The 19,484-nt window shown below is 45.6% G+C and overlaps 1 protein-coding gene across 6 annotated transcripts in view; it reads left to right on the top strand.

Moving 5' to 3' along the window:
* The window catches only part of CSGALNACT1 (chondroitin sulfate N-acetylgalactosaminyltransferase 1), a 96,291-nt gene that overhangs the window by 51,350 nt on the left and 25,457 nt on the right, over positions 1-19,484 (top strand). For all 6 annotated transcript variants that reach the window (XR_002100909.1, XM_019534161.1, XM_019534162.1 and 3 more), the window contains one exon: positions 11,006-11,933. Coding sequence is in view for 5 of the 6 variants with exons in the window: in XM_019534161.1 (XP_019389706.1) it covers positions 11,300-11,933 (634 nt within the window). In the remaining variant the exon portion in view is untranslated. The remainder of the gene's footprint in view (positions 1-11,005; positions 11,934-19,484) is intronic.

The following is a 19,484-nucleotide window of genomic DNA, read 5'->3' as shown; positions in this document are numbered from 1 at the left end:
ACAGGATTCTCTTCAAGGATTATTACTCTCTATGATCAGTCAGCAAGGAGAAGCCTGGGAAGGTTTCTCACACCCAGTGGAGGTATTTTCTGTTTTTTCCTCCTGTTACACCAGATTACAGTCTCATTACTCATGCTGAATAGTGCTTTCCTCCACAAATTGCCCCACTGAAATAAGGAGAGCACAGTGCAGTTCACCATGACCAAGGAGTACCAGAATCAAGCCCTTAACATTTTAAGTATTAGGATTGTGCATAGGACCTCTGCAGTAGGTTAGGAAATTTTAAAAGTTCAAGCAAAAAGCCAGATGCTCAAAGGGTTAGGACCTTTTTCAGTGTTAGACCTTTTGAGTTTTGTGTGAGTAAAATTAGCTGGTGTGTGTGTGTAAGGGAGGAGGGAGGACACAGCTATGGTCTTACAAAAGCTCTTACTTAGAGATTCTGATGTGAGCTGCTCATTGGTAGAGATATTTCACACGCCCACACATAAATTAATCATAGCTGCTGTTATCCCAAGCCTTTTTTAAAGGATCTCAGCAGGTTCTGTGAGTTAAAGCAAGGGACTGGCAGCAGTTACTTGCAGCAGTAACAGAGCCAGCCAGTGCTGAGTTGTGACGAGACTGCAGCTACTGTATGGATGGCATCACTGAACCTGTTAAAATATTTAACAAGTCTCTGTATCACAGATGCTGTGAGTCCATACTCCCCTGCCCCCATGTCAGAGAAGGTTTCACATGTCCTCATATCTTTTGTGGAATAGATATAGTTTCACTGACAATGCTTCCCTTTGGGTGGACTTGACAGCTTTGGAGGGATAACATAAGCCAACATGCTACTTTAAACTAGATATGGTATTATTTGTATTGTGGAAATGCCTAGGGAAGCTAATCCGGGCCCCTTAGTGCCAGGCATTGCACACATGGAAGAAAAAGTGATCCTGGACACACAGAGCTCATGGTGTAAAGAAAGAAGAACCTATGCCATACCCCACAAATTGAGACTTGCCATTGGCAGGGTTGGAAGAGAAAGGAATCTGTCATTGTACAGGCATAGGAAGGGGGGTTATGGCTCATACAGCCAGTATATCTGCTGGGAAGATCATACAGAATCAGATAGAGCCCAGCCCCTTTCTTTGGAGGGACATGTCATGCATCTTCTGTTTGCTCCGAGTCTTCAAGTCACCTGTGAGCAACACACACATTTTCACTGGGACCTCTGTGTTCTGTAGAGCAAAAGCAACAAAGCTTCAACTGATTTCCGCCCCACACAGCCTCATCCCTGTTTTTTGTGCAGAAGATACCCTCTGCCCTTTAATGACAGTAGGACCATGCTGCCAAACTGTGGTTCCTACAGCCCTCTCTTTCCTAGGTACAAGAGCTCTTCACTCACACTTTGCTGCCCTCCCCATGAAGAAGCTGAGGGTACAGCATCCAGCTCAAACTTTGTTTTTATTTCTCTGATTCCTGACTTTGGTATTTACAGCCCAGTATGTGGCTTGCTACATTTTTTTTTAACTTCCAGAGACAAATGCCTTGTGGCCTTTAGGTACTTTTAAAAGTCCAGGTGCTGGAAAGCAATAGTGATTGGAATGGATTATCCATATTTCCTCCTGTACAAACTGTGACCCAGATTTCACCACCCTTTCTTGCTTTGAATAGTGCTTTACACCAAAAATGGACCTGCTGATTTTGGTGGGATGATTCACAGTGTAAGGTTTTAATCATTGTGCGTAAGTGCAACATAATCTGAACCTATGTTTAGAGCACACTGGCACCCAGCTCTGAGAATGGCAGACAGTCCATTAAAGAATATGGAAAACACCCAGTAAATTGGTTTTAAACAACCCTTTTCTGACTTAGGCTGACAGAATGCAGTAAAAATAAAAATGCCCCTGCATCAATAAGTTATTAAAATTGACATAGAACATTCACATTTCCATTGACTAACACACAATTGGGGGTGTTGTATTAATGCTTCCTGCTACAAATAGACTAATGCTACTTAATGCAATACTGAGTGCTGTGAAACGCAGGCATTTTTATGGCAGCTTATGGAAAAATAGAGATTTCAGTCCTTGTGCATAGGACAACACAGATCAGCTGGTGCAAATCATCATAGTGCCAATTAAATCAATGGAGCCACTTTTATTTACAATAGCTGAGGCTATGGCCCTACATGTCTAAGCAGTAGATGGAATATGTTTAATTCTGAATTGAATGGATCTAAGTGCTGTACACAGAGCCTTACTCATGGAGGGCCAGATGGTGAGCTCTTACTCCAGCTGATTAGTAATTACTCACAGCAGTGATCTCAGTGGCACAACACATTATGCAACAGCTCAGCAAAGTGTGTAAGGATTTTGCTATCTTGCCCAAAAGAAAAGAACAAGAACAATACTCTAAAGTGAGCAATTCAGATAAAATGTCTAAACTTCATGGCTAGAGACAGTGATTCAAAAAGCCTGAGTTTGAATTGATTCAGTCTTTGCAGGTTAGTCCAACCTGGCTATGCTGAATCAGTTCGTAACCATACAGACATCTCAAAAATGCAGACACATGCCTGCAGTGGCTCAGACTAAAACAGGGGATGCTAGAGCAGCCCTCCCTTCCCTTCGACAATACTGCACAGAGGGGCATGTGGCCAGGCCCTGGCAAGATGCTCTGATTAGGGAGGGGTTCCCCCGTCTCCTGACCAGCTCAGCAGGAAATTGATAACACAGTGTTTATCACCCCATTAAGAAAACAACAGAGGGACATTACCAGCTACCCTTTGATTCTGCCTTTGTCCTGTCTGCCACAGGACCCGTAGCCAGCATATAGTTTGCTAGCTAATGCTGAAAGGTGTCTGTGTAAGGCAGAGGGGATGAAGGAATGCTTACTTAGCAGGAAATGGTGAGGGGAGGGGCAGGGGAGCAGGGGGAAGCCAGGCAGATGCCTGCAGTCTCTGCCAGAGCTCTAGCCAGGGAGCAGAGTGAAGGGGCCAGCTTTGTTGTGGAGCAGAGAGCCCAGTCCAGACAGCATGCTGGGATGCTGGGGGAGTCTGGTTTAACTTAAACCAGCAAGGGGTCTGGGACAGACATTGCATAAACCAGTTTGAGCCAAATCAGTTAATAGTAGTCTGATACTACATTCAACCAGGCTTATCTCAAACTGGTTTCAGCCATTTTCAACCTGGTTTAATTTGCACTAAACATAGATTTCATAGATTTCCAGGGTCAGAAGGGACCTGGTAGATCATCAGGTCTGAGCCCCTGCTCTAGGCAAGAAAAAGTGCTGGGGTAAAGTAACCCCAGCCAGATGCCTGTCTAATCTCTTCTTGAACATCTCCAAGGTAGGGGAAAGCACCATCTCCCTTGGAAGCCCATTTCATATTTTGGCAACCCTTACCATAAAGAATTTCTCCCTTATGTTCAATCTAAATCTATTCTCCTTCAGTTTGTGGCCATTATTTCTGGTAACCCCAAGGGGTGCTCTAGTAAACAGAGTGTCCCCTATTCCCTGCTGATCCTTCTGATGAGACTGTAGGCACCCACAAGATTGCCTCTCAGCCTTCCCTTGTGGAAGATGAAGACATTCAGGTCCCTCAGTCTGTCTTCACAGCATCTTACCTGCAGGCTCTCAACCATATGAGTAGCCCTCCTTTGAACCCTCTCAAGGTTATCCACATCCCTCTTGAAGTGCGGTGCCCAAAACTGGATGCAGTACTCCAACTGTGGCCTCACCAATGCCGCATAGAGGGGAATTATCACTTCCCAGACCTGCTGATGCAAGGAAGAGTGTGGTTAGCTTTGCTTATTGCCTCATTGCAGTGGCAACTCATGTTCATTTTTGCATCAACCAGGACTACGAGATCTCTTTCCACTGTTGTGGCACTCAGAATGGTACCCCACAGTCTATAAGTGTGTTGGAGATTCTTTCTCCCCAGGTGCAGCATCTTGCATTTATCCTTGTTGAGTTACATCCTATTCTGATCCTCCCACTTTCCCAGTCTATCCAAATCTGCCTCAGTTTGCTCCCTGCCCTCCACTGTGTTTACTATACCCCATAGTTTGGTGTCATCAGCGAAATTGGACAAGGTGCTTTCAACACCTTCATCCAAATCGCTGATGAAGATATTAAACAGCACTGGTCCCACGACAGAGACTTGGGGGACACCACTGCCCACATCCCTCCAGGGAGAAACCAACCCATCCACCACCACTCTCTGGGTGCATCCCGTAAGCCAGTTTTTCACCCACCTTACTGTGAGAAAATCCACATCACGGCTACTCAGTTTGCTCACAAGAATTGGGTGCGACACTGTGTCAAAAGCCTTTTTAAAATCCAGAGAAATAATGTCTACTTCCGCTCCTGCATCTAAGCACTTTGTGACCTCGTCATAAAAAGAGACCAAGTTAGTCAGGCAGGATCTTCCTGCTATAAACCCACACTGGTTTCCCCTTACCATTGAGTTACCCACTGCAAATGTGATCCTTTATGTTTTTTTCTAAGGTCTTGCTAAGAATAGAGGTGAGGCTAACTGGCCTATAATTAGGCCACTGGTCCTTCTTCCTCCCCTTCTTGAAGATAGGGACTACATTGACCCTTTTCCAGTCCTCTGGGACCTGTCCCAAGTGCCATGAGCGCTCAAACAGTTGTGCCAGTGGTTGTGCTATGTCATTGGCCAATTCCTTTAGTACCCTTAGGTGAAGATCATTGGGGCTTTCTAACTTAAATACATCCAACCCTTTGAAGTGCCCCTTCACTAGGTCAGTGCTAACCATTGGTGGATTGGTATTACTTTCACTCCAGACTAAAGACTCACTGGGAGGTGCATTTTTATCCATGTCCAGGAAAATAGAAGCAAAGAAATTATTTAAGAGCTCTGCTTTTTCCATCCTATCAGTTACAAGTTGCCCTAGTCTGTAGTGGCCCTATGTTACCCTGCACCTTCTTCCTGCCCCTTATGTACTTAAAGAAGGACTCTTTGTTATCCTTAATTTTTGTTGCCAACCTGAGTTCTGTATCTGCTTTGGCCTTCTCACTGCTTGCCTGCAAGCATGAGCCAAGCAGGTATACTCCTCCTTGGTGGCTGCCCCCTGCTTCCACAGCCTGTAGCCATCTTTTTTCCTCTGAAGGCTCTCCTGGATTTCTCTGCTCGGCCAAGAAGGGTTTTTGGCTCTTTTGCCTCCCTTCACATGCACTGGGATGGTGTGCCTCTGTGCCTGTAGGATCAGTCCCTTGAGGAACTCCCAGCCTTCTTGGACTCCCATCTCACAGATGAGATTACCTCTCAGTCCCACCATAACCAATCTCCTAAGCTCATTGAAGTTGGCTTTTCAGAAGTCTAGCACTACTGCCCTACTAGTTGTTTTTCCCACTTTATGCCGGATAGTGAATCCTATCAACTAGTGGTCACTATCCCCTAGGTTACCTTGTACCTGTAGCTCCCCCACCAAGTCCTTCCCTGTGGCCAGCACCAAGTCAAGTAAGGCATCTCCCTTAGTGGGACTACATACCTCCTGTGTTAGACATAGAACAGAACATCTGTTCTGTTAAAGGTTTAAACCGGTTTCTGATCACTTAAGCCAGGTTATGCGTAATGTCTATCCCTAGCCCATGAGCCAGTATAAGGACTCATGGGAAATGAAAGTTACACTTCCATTGCAAGGGTTGATTCAGATAAGTCACAGCACAGGAAACTCATTTCTAGTAGAATTCAGTAGACGTGCTTCCCCAAGATATCCGTCCTGGGTCACTGGTCTAAGGCCCAGTCATACTGGCCCAGGTCTAGGTGAGCAGCACTTTACTGCACATGGCCCAGATGGGCCCTTCACTAAATCTGTGAATACAGGGGAGGGTAAGGTAAGACTGAGAAGACACAAAAGTGATTTTTGAGGCTTTGAAGAGTACAACATACTCAGCTAGATCATTTTACATATCCTCTCCATGTCTAAGTCCTGTGACTTTATGCTGTGTTTAAAAACTTTTGTGGAAAGCTCCAGTCCAGAAATCCATTACAGCAAGACTCTCTTCAGGACATAGAGGCTACCTGACCACATCCATTCAAAAAACTTGCGTCCCTGAAAGAGTCTGATGTGAGAGATCCATAAATGGACTCAAATGTCTCCTGCCATAGCTTACAGCAGACCCCTCACCTTTCACCAGAATTCAGTGGTTTTCAAGAAACCTCATGTCTGTTTCTGCTTTAGATGCCCTTTGTGCTACCCCATCACTGGATCCGTAGACTCACTGTATCAGGCCTTGCCTTCTCCAAGTTGGCTAGCACTTGTGCCCTGAGCACTGAGGTGTCTGTGCTACAGCATTTGGTAGTCTTTGCTAACCACTAACCATGTGCTGGAAAACACTGGCAATGTGCAGCAGGTGCATGTGCAATCCCTGAGATTAGCCAAGTACCCCCTGGAAGTGCCAGCCGTGAAACCAGAAGTGCACTTCCAGTTTCGTGGCTGGCTTAGCAATTGGCTGCTGGGGGACTCACCCTCTCCCCTGGCTGGCGATCGGCTGCTGGGAGACTCTCCCCCTCGTCGGTGATCTGGTGCCCCCCAAACTTGGGAGGTACCAGTTGCCCATGCTGGAAAGTACTGCTAGCACAGAAGGAATCATTCAATGGTGGCACCTGGAAAGAATTCTGGACTGTAGGGGTATTGTGTAACCAGCTTCTCTTAAATGTTTTTTACCCTTTTTTTTGGTCTATTCCTTACATATGTCCACATGCAAAAGGCAGGAGTATCAATGCTAACATCCCTATGTGTTCTTACTGGCCAAGTGTGTGTGCCATTATGGACTGGGGATATTGCTGCTCCCATTAACCCAGGATGGTTCCTCTGTGTTCCTTTGTTGCTTCCTTAAGCATAGCACTTGCATTTTGGTAAGCAAAATGTTTCCCTAGGTGGAGATTCAGTACATTCCATGATCTGTTATTAACCTCACTTTCTGGAGAGCACCCAGAAGGTACCGGCTGGTCTACATAGCCTGCTTTAAGCCCAAGGGTTGTGGCCCATAAGGTAGGACTTATCTATACCCTGTCAGCAGCTGGTCTAAGGAAGTCTGAGACAGAGTATGCCCTGCTCCTCAAGTCTACTTCAGAAGTGGAAAATTGTCCATGGGGCTGCTCCAGATTCACCCTGTAATGTCTGCTTTCAGACCTGTCAGAGACTGAGGGCTCTAGAGTGGGTGCTGGGGATAAGTCATGAGCAGTCTCATAGACAGATTTTCTTTTCTGGAGCACATGAGAGGATTCATGGCCCAAAGTCCTGTCTTTTCTGAAACAAGTCCACAGCATCCTGCTACAGAAGCAGTGAGTGAGGCATTGCATTTTCCATGGCTATATCAGACAGAAGCATGAAAGCTACATAAGCAACATATCAAAGCATAATGTTTGTCACCCTAAACCAATTTAGTGGGGCTTTTCCAGCAGCTGAGCTAGTCAAGGAAGCTGTTGCATGTGACATGTTGTAGGCAAGAAATCACACCCACAAGCACCCACTTGCTGATCCACCACCCCCAGCTGTTATGATACCGGTGTAAGAACCTGGAATTCCAGCAACATCCATTTTTCTCTTTTTATTGCTGTGCTGGTTCGTAGAATGAAGTAGTTCAGATTATTCAGTGTCGTTGAGGTGTATTTGGAGAACAAGAGACAAATGAAACTAACAATTAGAAAGCAAGGGGGATGAGGAGAACAAGGTAACCCTAAACCAGCACATACATGCACATGAACACACACACACACACACACACACACGTGCGTGCATCTCTGAAGGTCAGATCTTTAACCAAGGTCAGATCTTTAACCAAAGTCTAAGCCTAATGCTGTTTTTCAAAAATAAAACTATTTATTTAAGCCATTGAGTTGCAATTTCAAGTTTTACTCTGCTAGCACAACTACTCCTTTCACTGATGTTCAGCCTCTGCTAATACAATCAATGGACTAATTGTGTGAAGTGAAGCATATATATGCAGCAGTGTTTTATGCAGGACATCCTACCACTTCCTGATCTCGTCTCACTATACACTACACTGCCTTCTTGCAGTCCCCTTGCCAGCTATGTTCTAGATTAATTTCCATGTCTTGAAAAGCTCCCTTGCATTTCAGGGGATGAGCTTTCATGGGGCATCCATAAGAGGCATCTATGCAACAGCCTTTCACTGTACAAAAGGCAGATTAAAGATGTAGGCAGTTGGCAAATGTGAAAACACTGAAGAGGTGTTATGATCCTGACAGCGCTGAGAACAGTACGTGCATTTTCAGGGGAGGTGAAGAGAAGGCAATTAAACAAGAGATGATTATGGCCAGCTGAAAGCTAGCTGGGTAAGGCAGCCTTAAGAAGAGGTTTTTGAGTAAAGGCAACGACACTTTTGAACTGCAAGCTCCCTTCTCATCCCTCTCTTCCTGCTGCTCTGAATATTTTTTTCTACTGCAACAATTCTCCATTGAAACCACTGGCTTTTTCTGGGGAATATTATAAATATTTTAGCAGCAGTTCAGTGTCACTTTGAAAAAGTGAGGCTGGATTTTTATAGCCTTCCCTAGCCCCCTCAACTCCTCCTCCCTAAACAAACCCTCATTCTTAGTGACATCACAGGCTGCTAAGATATTAATCGACATTAAAGGCCCTGCCACTTGAGTAAAGAGCTGCTGCAATATTGCCTACCAGGGACCACATTAGAGAGACGGACATCCAGAAGCCTGAGGAAGTTCATACGAGGAGTCTCAGGGAATTCAGTGGGCTTTGAACAAAGACATAGAAATGGCTCTGAGAGGGGAGCAGTTCTCACAGAGAAAATATATTTATCTAAGCCCAGGTGACTTAGTGGGCTAGAAAGGTTTAGATGTGCCAGTTTGTTTAGCTAAAAGCATGATGTCCTTAGCCTGAATGGCTCCAAACCCATTTACAGTTACCTGAGGCCAGCCTTTGGAGTGAATCCAAACAAAGGCTGAAACTCCTGCCTCTGGAGCTGTAGTGAGACAGACACCTTCACCACTTCAGCCCACCTGCTGAAGGGAGGGTGGGATAAATAGGAAGACTGATCCTGCTACTTATAATCAAAGGCTCTATCAGAACACATATACACAGGGGAGTGGTGTTAAGGCTCACTTTGAGTTCATAATCTTTGAGAGTTTAACCATGCAGATTCAGAGTGGAGTTTTTAATACAGCTCAGCATTGGCCTAACTTTACTTCTGATGCAATTGATGATAGAGTTACTTCAAAAGGAACTATGGAAGATAAACACTGAGCAGTTCAAAGACTTCCCCCCTGCTCCCCCTCGTCATAGAGAGATATGTATATATATGAATGGGAACAGCTTTCTTTAGACACTATCAGATTAGCAAAAATGAAACTAGCCTTGAAAGTCACGTGATTGAAAATGCTATGTGAAGCTTTCAGAACACTTTTAGCCACATGGACTAAACCCTGTTCATAGTATTTCCAGTGGCATCAGTCCCTTGATTTGTAAATCAGCCGTGCATACTGCAAAACAACTTTGATTCAAAACTTTGAGTGATAGATTATTATTCTGTCTGTGGGCCTGCCTTGGGCTTGTATCTTCATTATGAAAGGCATCTAACAGATACTTTGTAAGAGAGAGCCTCTATTTCAGAGAGTTTTGTTCTCTGTTTAGGCAAGACTGACAGTAAATGGAAGGGGGACTAGAGGTACAAAGAGAAGTAATGTGCCCATGACCACACAGCTGTTCTGTGGCAGAACAAGGAACTTCACTCTCTGTCTGCTGTTAAGAAGTCCTGCTGTTTCAATTTATATACATCTCACTCCTACTTGCACTTTAATTTTGAAATTAAAAACTGGTCTTAGAGAAACACTGAAAGACACATCTTTTCTACAGTTCATATCAGTTCCTATTTCTGACTACTCTGCCTCTGTTATAAGAATTCACAATATTTTTTAACCATAATGATAGATGTGCACACATGTGTTTGTGTTTCACTTTTCTTGTTTTCAAAAATGACTGAACCATTTTGCTCAAACCAGAGCGTAAGAAGACAACCAGGTTCCTGAAGCAGCCACCACACACGGGGGCATTGATGACTTCTGGTTGCCACAGCTGCCATGATGACAATCATGATCAAGTGGCTGCAGCAGCAGCTAGTTTTTTCTTCCCCCTGTCCCCAAGTTGGCGCTCCAGCCTGCTGCCCTACTCCCCTGTCCTAGTTATGCCACTGGCTCAAACCTTCTATATTTTTCAGCCTTAGAAAGAGACCAGGCATGGAAAACATCACAATATAAGTTGAAGAGGTAGAAGTTTCTTAAAATTATCAGCAACTGAAAGCAAGGGCTTAGAATGAAAATTCTGGGGCATCATTACCTATATGGCATGGGTGTACTGAAAGAAATGAAGTTGGTTACATGCAAAGCACCTGTTGACCTTCAATGGGACTAAATTGCATGGCACTTGTGAAAATTCCACCCAGATCTGCTTATTGCCCTCCAGTTACAAATATGACATGCAACTTGTCATGAAGACCAGTTACAGGGATTGGCATTCAAAAGTCACCCTCAGATGGGACTAGATTTTCAAGACCTTAACGCCCAGCTTGGGAAACTTTCCTGTAAGAATCCCAGTGGGAACTGCTGGGTGCCATGCCTTTTTAAACATCATGATTAGGTTGGTACATGAGAGCTAAGCTCTCTGGAAAATCTGCACTCTGCTCTTTTGAAGATCTAGCTATAAGCTGACTGCTGTGGATGTATGAAAGTAGAGTTCTAAGCTCAGGTCAGTTGTTCATAATCAATGGGACCATTCATGTGTTCAAAGCTAAGGATGTATGTATAGGGTTTCCTGGATGAGGCCTTATGTTCAGCTTTAGCACTATCCAAAGTGGAAGTACTTTACAACAGTCTGAGCTGCTTTAGACAGGCCTGAAAGGGACAATAGCAAATGCCGCCACATGTGCGCAAAGCCTTGGAACCCTTGTCTCCAAAACCACTGACTTGATTTTGTAGAGTATGTGTTTGTGTAACTGGTTTTTGTCGTATGTCTTTCAGGTCACTTTCTGCAAACACGCATGAGCTGATCAGGTTACAATGGGAGTTATAGACAGGAGTGGCAGGTATCACTTGGCTCACTGCCTCTGCTTCATAGTTCAGCTTTTTGTACCGTCAAGAGTACGCAAGACTCTGCCCAATATCCAAGCAAGGCATGCATGTTAGGACGAAGGTGGTAAAGCAACTTGTGTGCACACATGCATCTATTTAAGATGACTTCAAGCACAGGAGCTGTTGCGCTTGGACATACAAAGTGATGTTGGTCCTGACATACTCAAAGCAGCTCCCCGAGAGATGATGTTTCGGCGAGGGTTGACTGCATGGCTTCCTCGGTTGGTTGGCCTGCTTGTTGCTGTCTTCTGTGCTGTATCCCTTGTCTACATGTTGGCCTGTACACCAAAGGGAGATGATGAACAGCTGGCATTCCCTTGGGCCAACAGCCCCACAGGCAAGGAGGGTTACCAGGCTATGCTGCAGGAGCGAGAAGAGCAGCACCGCAATTATATCAACAGCCTGAAGAAGCAAATTGCACAGCTGAAAGATGAGCTCCAGGAGCGGAGCGAGCAGCTGAAGAATGTGCAGGACCACTACACTGACTCACTGGGTGTGGGGCTGGATCGCAGCAACCCCGAGAAAACCCAGACTGATCTGCTGGCATTCCTGCATTCCCAGATTGACAAAGCAGAGGTGCATGCAGGCGTGAAGCTGTCCACAGAGTATGCAGCTGTGCCCTTTGAGAGCTTTACTCTGCAGAAGGTGTACCAGTTGGAGACAGGACTGACACGCCACCCTGAGGAGAAGCCTGTGAGAAAAGACAAGCGAGATGAGCTTGTGGAGGCCATTGACTTGGCACTGGAGACTTTAAATAGCCCAGAGGGTGACAGCAATACAAAACATCGTCTGTATGCAGCCTCTGACTTCATTGAAGGTTTGTATCTGGAGGACCAAGAGTCTTGGTGAATGAGTCAGTTTGGGGTTGACGAAAAGTTCTGATGTTACTGTCATGGGGAGAGGGATATTCTCACCACTGAACCTATAGACCTCAGGAAGCATCAGTCATAGTTTCCCAGGACTGTCCCTGTGACTCAAAGGAGCTTCTTACAGGGATCATGGATAATTTAATGCACAGTTCTTCGAAAAATGATGTGGTAAAATCAGAACGTTTTTATCTCACAGATCCGTGGTTTGTGTGTATTTAAAGGTTTTTACTCTAGTGAAGAATTTCAGAGCCAACAGAGCTTTGGAGAAAGGATGCTGGTTTGCACACTGATAACTACATCTCAAATGCAAGTTCTGCTTTGTTCTCCATTAGCCCCCTGCAGTCCCTTTGTGTATTCTCAGTTACACCTGTGTAACTTCAGTGATGATGACAATAAAGTTGCAAGATACACCAGAGGCAGACTCTAATGACTGCAGTTGCTCACCTAAAATGTGTTTGAATTTGAATACAGTATGGAATTGCACAGGTGTAAATCAGAAAAAGGTCAAATGTTCCCCCCAGAACATTCCTTATTTGTAAGGATGCACAGGGTTAACCTCTAGACCAGTGATTCTCAATCTGGAAAACTTTTTACGGGTGATGCACAGTACTAACAAACACATATGTGATAGACAAGGTAAACCCAGAAATTCCCGGTAGAAATTCATAATGTCCAGAACAGTCTGACCTGTTGTGGTCTTTCTGAGGTTTTTGCAAGAGATCAGTATCCTTATACCCATGTGACAGAAGGGGCACAGGGAAGCAAAGTGACCTGCCTGCAGTTACCCAACAAGCCAGTGGCAGAGCTGGAATAAAACTCAGCTCTCCTAGGTTGTCCTGTTTAGTCCTTTATTCATTGGGACACATTGCCTTTAGATCACATTTCATAGCAGAATTACTTATTAAGGTGTCTGCCCATTCTGGACTTCCTGGTTGCCACTGCCAACAGGAATGCCTGTGTGTGCCAGATCTGGAGGCAATGGCTTTGTGATGAAAACACCTGATAGTGTAGCTATTGTGGAAGGCCCAAGGTATTCTGCTGAGGAGCTGCTGAGAGACAGATAGATAGGATCTCTTCCCTGAAGAGTTTCCATCCACACAGGGTGAGTGACCTGTTGGGACTAGGGAGAGGACTGTGATCAGTTTGAAAGAACATGTATGTATGCCATTGCTTTTTGTTTGGGATGTTCAGGGGAGCTTCAGGGTGTTTCTTGAGAGCTGGGCTCCTAAGTCACTTAGCCTTTTTTGAAAATTACGGCCCTGCTATAATGTTAACATTAAGAAAAGGAATAAGCCCTGCTCTGCTTTCCCTAGCTACTTCTCAAGCTGTTCTACTTCTGGCAACAGAGGAGAGTATGCAGCCTTATGGATCTGCTCAGGGATGGTATTCATGCCTATGGGATGGTGTGTAGGAATGATGGGAGAAGCAGCCAAGAGGGGTAAATTTAACCCAGCATTTGTTGTAAAGCAGATGGGATGAGTTGAATATGAACAAAATCAGAGAAGTAAGATGGGGTAGAGCTGAATACTAGGGCTATCCGAAATTTCACCACCAGTTTTGTTTCAATGCTGTTTCAACATGTTTTGAAACAGCCTCGAAACGAAATGAGGCCAGTCAAAATGTTTTGCCATTTCAAGGTTTTGCCCATAGGCTATAATGGGGAAGCTCAAAACAGCCTATAATTTTGTCATTTCTGGTCAGATTTAGATAAAACTTGCAGAAACGGTAGCCCCTTCTGAGGGCATAAAGTGTGTCAAGTTTCAGGAAGATAGGTGCAGGGGGTTCAGAGAAACTTCACCCCACAATCTTGACAGCCAAACTTGTGTCATGTGTATGTGTTAAGCCACAGCAGAGTCAAAACTACAGGAATGCTAGCCTCTGCAGAGGCCACACAGCCTGCCGCATTTCAAGGAGATAGGTGCAGGGGGTTTGGAGAAACTGCATCCCAAAATCCTGAAAGCAAAAATCATGTCACGTGTATGTGTTAAGCCACAGTGGGCTGAAAACTGCAGGCATGCTAGCCCCTGCTGAGGCCACAAAGCCTGCCAAGTTTCAAGGAGATAAATGCAGTGGTTTGGGGGAAACTGCACCTCAAGCTGTGGACAAGAAAACTCGTGACATGGGTGACTGTGTGTGTTAAGGCGCAGCAGGGTGAAAGCTGCAGGGATCATAGCCCCTGCTGTGGCCTCAAAGCCTGCCAGCTGTCAAGGGGATAGGTGTAGGGCTTCTGGGTTCTGGGGCCCTGCACCCCTAGCTGCTGACAGGCAAAACTCATGAACTGGGTGCTTGTACAACTGACTGTCTTTGTGTTGGGGCAGTTGATTGTCTGTATTGATTATTTCTTCTCCCTAGTCCTGGTTTTGTAGGTGTTAATCCATGCTCTTAAGTCATTATGTAGTAGCTAGGTCCTGAGTGAACTATGATTTGGTAACACAGTAGCTTAGCAGCCAGGCCTGCAGTAGTATTCCTCACCCCCTCTCCAGTGCCCCAAGATAGACACAGTTGCACAAGCACCCATCACGAGTTTTACCTGTCAGCAACCAGAGGTGCAGGGCCTCAGAACCCAGAAGCCCTGCACTGATCTCCTCAACAGCTGGCAGGCCTTGTGGCCGCAGCAAGGGCTACTATCCCTGCAGCTTTCACTTTGCTGCGCCTTAACACACACAGTGTCACCCATGTCCCGAGTTTTGCTTGTCCGCAGCTTGAGGTGCAGTTTCCCCCAAACCCCTGCACCTATCTCCTTGAAACTTGGCAGGCTTTGTGGCCTCAGCAAGGGCCACTACCCCTGCAGTTTTCAGCCCACTGTGGCTTAACACATACACGTGACATGAGCTTTGCTTTCAAGAATTTGGGGTGCAGTTCCCCCAGAACCCCTGCACCAGTCTTCTTGAAATTTAGCAGGCTTTGTGTCCTCAGCAGGGGCTAGCAAGCCTGCAGCTTTGATCCCCCTGTGTCTTAACACTTACACGTGACACAAGTTTTGCTTTCAGGATTTTGGAGTGCAGAGTCTCTGAACCCCCTGCACCTATCTCCTTGAAACATGGCAGGATTTGTGGTCTCAGTAGGGGATAGCATCCCTGCAGTTTTGACTCCCTTGTGGCTTAATACATACACATGACATGAGTTTTGCTCTCAAGATTGTGGGGTGAATTTTATCTGAATCCCCTGCATCTATCTTCTTGGAATTTAGCATGCATTATGCCTTCAGAAGGGGCTACCATTCCTGGAAGTTTCATCCAAATCTGGCCAGAAATGACAAAGTTATAGCATGTTTCAACCTTCCCCATTATATCCTATGGGCGAAACGTTGAAACAGGGTCGAAACCATAAAACGCTCTGATGGAACAAAATGGAACAGACATTTTAGCTTGAAACAGAAGTTGAAACAAAACACTGTTTTGTCAAAACGTCGAAATGCTGGTTGAAACGAAACACTTCTGTTTCGCACAGCCTTACGCCCATGATGCTAAATATCAACCTCTACTGTGTCAAGTCCATTCCCCAGCCACTAGAGGGCTGTTCTATCACTTCAGCCATTTAAAACTGGACAGCAGCTAGCTGCTGAAACACAATTTCTGGGACATCATGATGGGATCCTTCCTAGCACGACCTAACTGGGTCTAGGAGCCTAGAAGAGGCTGTGGAGGCCTATTTTGACAGAATGTAGAGATCCGGCCATTTCTTTCTTTAGTGCATTTTAGTTAGTAAAACACATTTGACTCCAGGCTGCATTTTGCTTTTTCAACAGAGACATCTACAAGTGATAGGTCAGACTGATGTGTCTGCCTATATGAAGAGCTATGAGCTCTCAGTGTTCATGGTGGGTCTGGGCCCCATGTAATACCATTGAATAAGGAGACTGGAGACGTGTCCCCCACACTCCTCAAATTCTTAAGAGGCTTGCCCATAGCAGCTGTGAAGACTCAGGTGTCCCTGGATGTTTGCTTGGGTTTGTTGTCTGTTTCCTTTATGTTTGTCTTCTGCTGAAAGCTTCTACATCTGTTAATCTTTATTGCAGCCCTTTCCATATCCCAGTGTGGTGTTTTATGTCTCTCTGCATTGCAGATACAGCAATGTGCATCTGCTGTAACAAAAACAAAAGCAGCGCTGGATTTCATTGCAGGAAGCATTGTAGGCAAGACATGGGAGGTGAGAGTGCTGCTCTGCCTGGTCTTGTTTATGCTTTGGTGAGAGCACTGTGTTCAGTTTTGGGCACTGCATCTTGAGGATATAGAGAAAACTGAAGAGAATGCAGAGGCAAGAAATTAAGATAATCAAGAGGTTGGAATGGAAGACAAATGAAGAGTGATTGAAGGATCTAAGTATACTTCATTTGGAGAAAAGGAGATTGGAGGGTGGGGGGAGCACACAATAGCAGTTTTCATATATTGAAAGGCTGCCATAGAGAAGGGTGAAAAACTCCCTCTGCCATGGGGTAAGTGAGCAATGTCACCTTTTCCAGCTGAGGTGCAGCCTGTGAGGCCCCCATTAAGTCCACATCTGTCTCCTGGCTTCCTTATCTAACACACTTCCCATGACCTGTTGTTCTTTCAGTGCTCAAGTTCCTAAGAGATGGCAATGCTCTTGGGGCTGAAGTGCATCCCACAACCAAGGATCTGTGGGGCCTCTTAGGAAATGTGGCTTCCTAACTCCATTTTAAAGCCATCCCTGCACTTCACCATACCTTTGATCTGGTATTGGGTCTTCTTCTGCTGGGCTCTCACTAGCTCTGGCCTCTCTCAGGCATACTCCATGTTGGCTGGGTTTCTCCTAGCTCTGACTTTTCCCCAGGCCAGCTCACAATCACTGTGACCTAGGCTCAGCTCCTTTCTCTTCCACTGCCTGGGACTTCCTGCCCTTTCCCCTTCTCATATCCTTGCAGGTTATCTCAGTCTAACTTGTCCCACTTAATGGGCCCTTCTCTTTTTCCCCTTCTTTCTTTGTAAGAGGAACAAGGGAGCCCAATTACAGGTAAGACATGTGGCAACAGGTTTAAATTGCAGCAAAGCAGAGTTAGATTACATTTCAGGAAAAAAAGAAACTTCCTAACTGTTAGAATTGTAGGGTAGTGGAACAAGCTGCCCAGGGAAGTTGTGGAATTGCCTTAGCTGGAAGTTTTCAGGGCGAGGCTGGAGGGGCATCTGCCTGGGTTGGTTTAGGAACAGTGAATCCCCCACCTATGCAGGAGGTTGGGCTAGATGACCCTGACTAGATATCACCTCCTTGCAAGACAGAGCAGCATTTGTATTCCTGTCCTCTTCTTTTTAGGAACAAATTCTGTTCTTGTTGATACTGATACAAACTAGGAAGAACTCCACTGAAATCACTGGATTTATTTTCACTTTATACTGGTATAAACAAGACAATGGGGCATTCTTTGAGCCTGTTTTGGGTTTTTCCCCCTAGGCTGTCAGCCAACTGTGCATGTGCCCAGCTATAAAGAGATGTGGGATAATCCAACTCTGGGAGCACGTATGAATGTAGAAGACATGGTGTGGCAAATCTGAGCCCCAGGGTTGGCAGCCATGATGTTCTCTGGTGGCTGGGCAGCTCCTGCCTGACTCAGTCTCCAAGGTGGAGCTCCCTTAATTGCTTATCTGCCACTTGTTCTTACAGAGGATTATGTAAGGGAGGCTGCCCATGGGCCTTAGAATGAGCCTTAAGGTGTGCAAGTCATACCAGGTCCCTCCTGGACCTTGCTAATCTCAGCTGGGCACTTAAGTTACTCAGGCCCTCTTAGCACCTGTAGGGTTAAGGGCTTAGTGCCTGGCTCTACCCTTCCCTACACCATGTCCCATGCTTCATGGGTGTTATCACTCATAATGTTAGCTTTACACATTCAGCCCTCTTGGACTCTTGGGCCCCCTGGTCCCATGTGCATCCCCTTTCTTCTGGGCTCTTGGGCCCCCTGGTCTGGCTCTGCACCCTTCTCTGGGCTCTCAGACCCTCTAATCTTGCTCAGTCCCTTTCAGCCTGCTCAGTCCCAGCAGGGCTCAAGGCTAATCCATCAGTACAACTTAATAAAACAGTTAGGCCCTCTGGCAGTCCCCAAACTTTCTCTGGATCTAACATGAAATCAAGGCCACCTGCCTGTATAAATGAACCCCTGTCTATCCCAGGTATCTTTCTCTTGTTCTTTGGACTGCAGGGTTGCTTGCTCTGTCCTGTGATCAAGTTAGGAGCTCTGCTGCTAATAGTTCCTGTCTTTATGACTTTCAAGGTGAGACTGCCTAATTACTTCAGGCCCAATGCAGTATATAGCTCCAGCCTGGCCTGCTGCTGGTCAGGTGAATCCTTAATCAACTCCTTTCATCACCTGCAAGTGGCCTTTCAGGCTTCCTGCCCTCTTAATGGAATAGGCACAGCCCAGTGCCCTGTTACACAGGGGTACAGAGTAATCCTTGCTGTGTGGTAACTTCCAGCCCACAGGAAAGTGTGCTGCAGTAGCAGAGAGCCAAACCTAGGAGGGCATATTGCAGCCAATTGATCTCATTACTCATTCATTGATGGTGAAGAACTGTGGAAGAAGAGTGCTAGGAAGCAGCTTGTAATATAATAGTCCTGGATTCACTTCATTTATGCTGCTGCATGCCCTTTTCTGTATAATGCCATAGCCTGTAAATGAGACTGAAGCTGCAAGGCTGATTAACCCAGATGAACATAACATAAGAGAAGAAATTTGTCTCCTTGATCATGGCACCAGTGCTGTGGCCTTGCAGATGACATTTGGAGAAGAGGTTACATTCCTGCCTTTTCCAGAGTGACCACTTTAGTTTGCTGAGCCTGGCAGCTCAGGCAAAAGCATCTTTGGTGCTTTCCTTTACACTGAATAGTTTCTGGACCCCATAGCTCTTTATTTGCTGAGGCTGGCTTTCTTCATCTGATATTGACTGGCAAAGGCAAAGTTAACATGTTCCTGGGAGTGGAGAAGGCAACACATCTCAGCTTTATTTAGCAGTGGTTTGCCTTGCTGCTTGCTTCACTGGTCATGGCAGTATAAAATGCAGAGTGGGAGACCATGACATTCAAATGACTGCAGTGGTTTCCTGGGGTCCCTGAGATGCCATTTAGAAGAGTGGATTGGGAGGCTGTAACACATGAATCCCTGCAGCTCTTCCCTCTGGCCTTATCAGTGCCAATTAAACCCAGCCCACTCTAAGTGGTATTGCCTCTAAAACAAAACTCATCCCTGAGCTACTTATTTCACAGCCCAGAACCCAGTTTGTAAATGTTTAATTTATCATTTGAAAATTCACTACAATTCTTCATTAGCACACAGAGCCTTGGCACCCTAGTCAGAGGCCAGGACTCTATATACATACAAACACCAGCTGGCAATCATATGGTTCCTGGCTAGCAAATAAGACAAGAAAGGTACTGACAAAGAGCTGTCAAGGGCCTGCAGATAAAAAAAGAGATGCTTCAGGCTTGTGTCTTGTGGAAAAAATTAAACCAGGGCTTTCCAACTTGATACTGGCTGAGGGCCACAGGCCCTCTAG

This window comes from Crocodylus porosus, unplaced genomic scaffold, assembly GCF_001723895.1.
Source record: "Crocodylus porosus isolate Cpor-Errol unplaced genomic scaffold, CroPor_comp1, whole genome shotgun sequence".
NCBI lineage: Eukaryota > Metazoa > Chordata > Crocodylia > Crocodylidae > Crocodylus > Crocodylus porosus.
The sequence above is the reverse complement of the archived record's forward strand: the minus strand, read 5'-3'. Positions and strand labels throughout refer to the sequence as shown.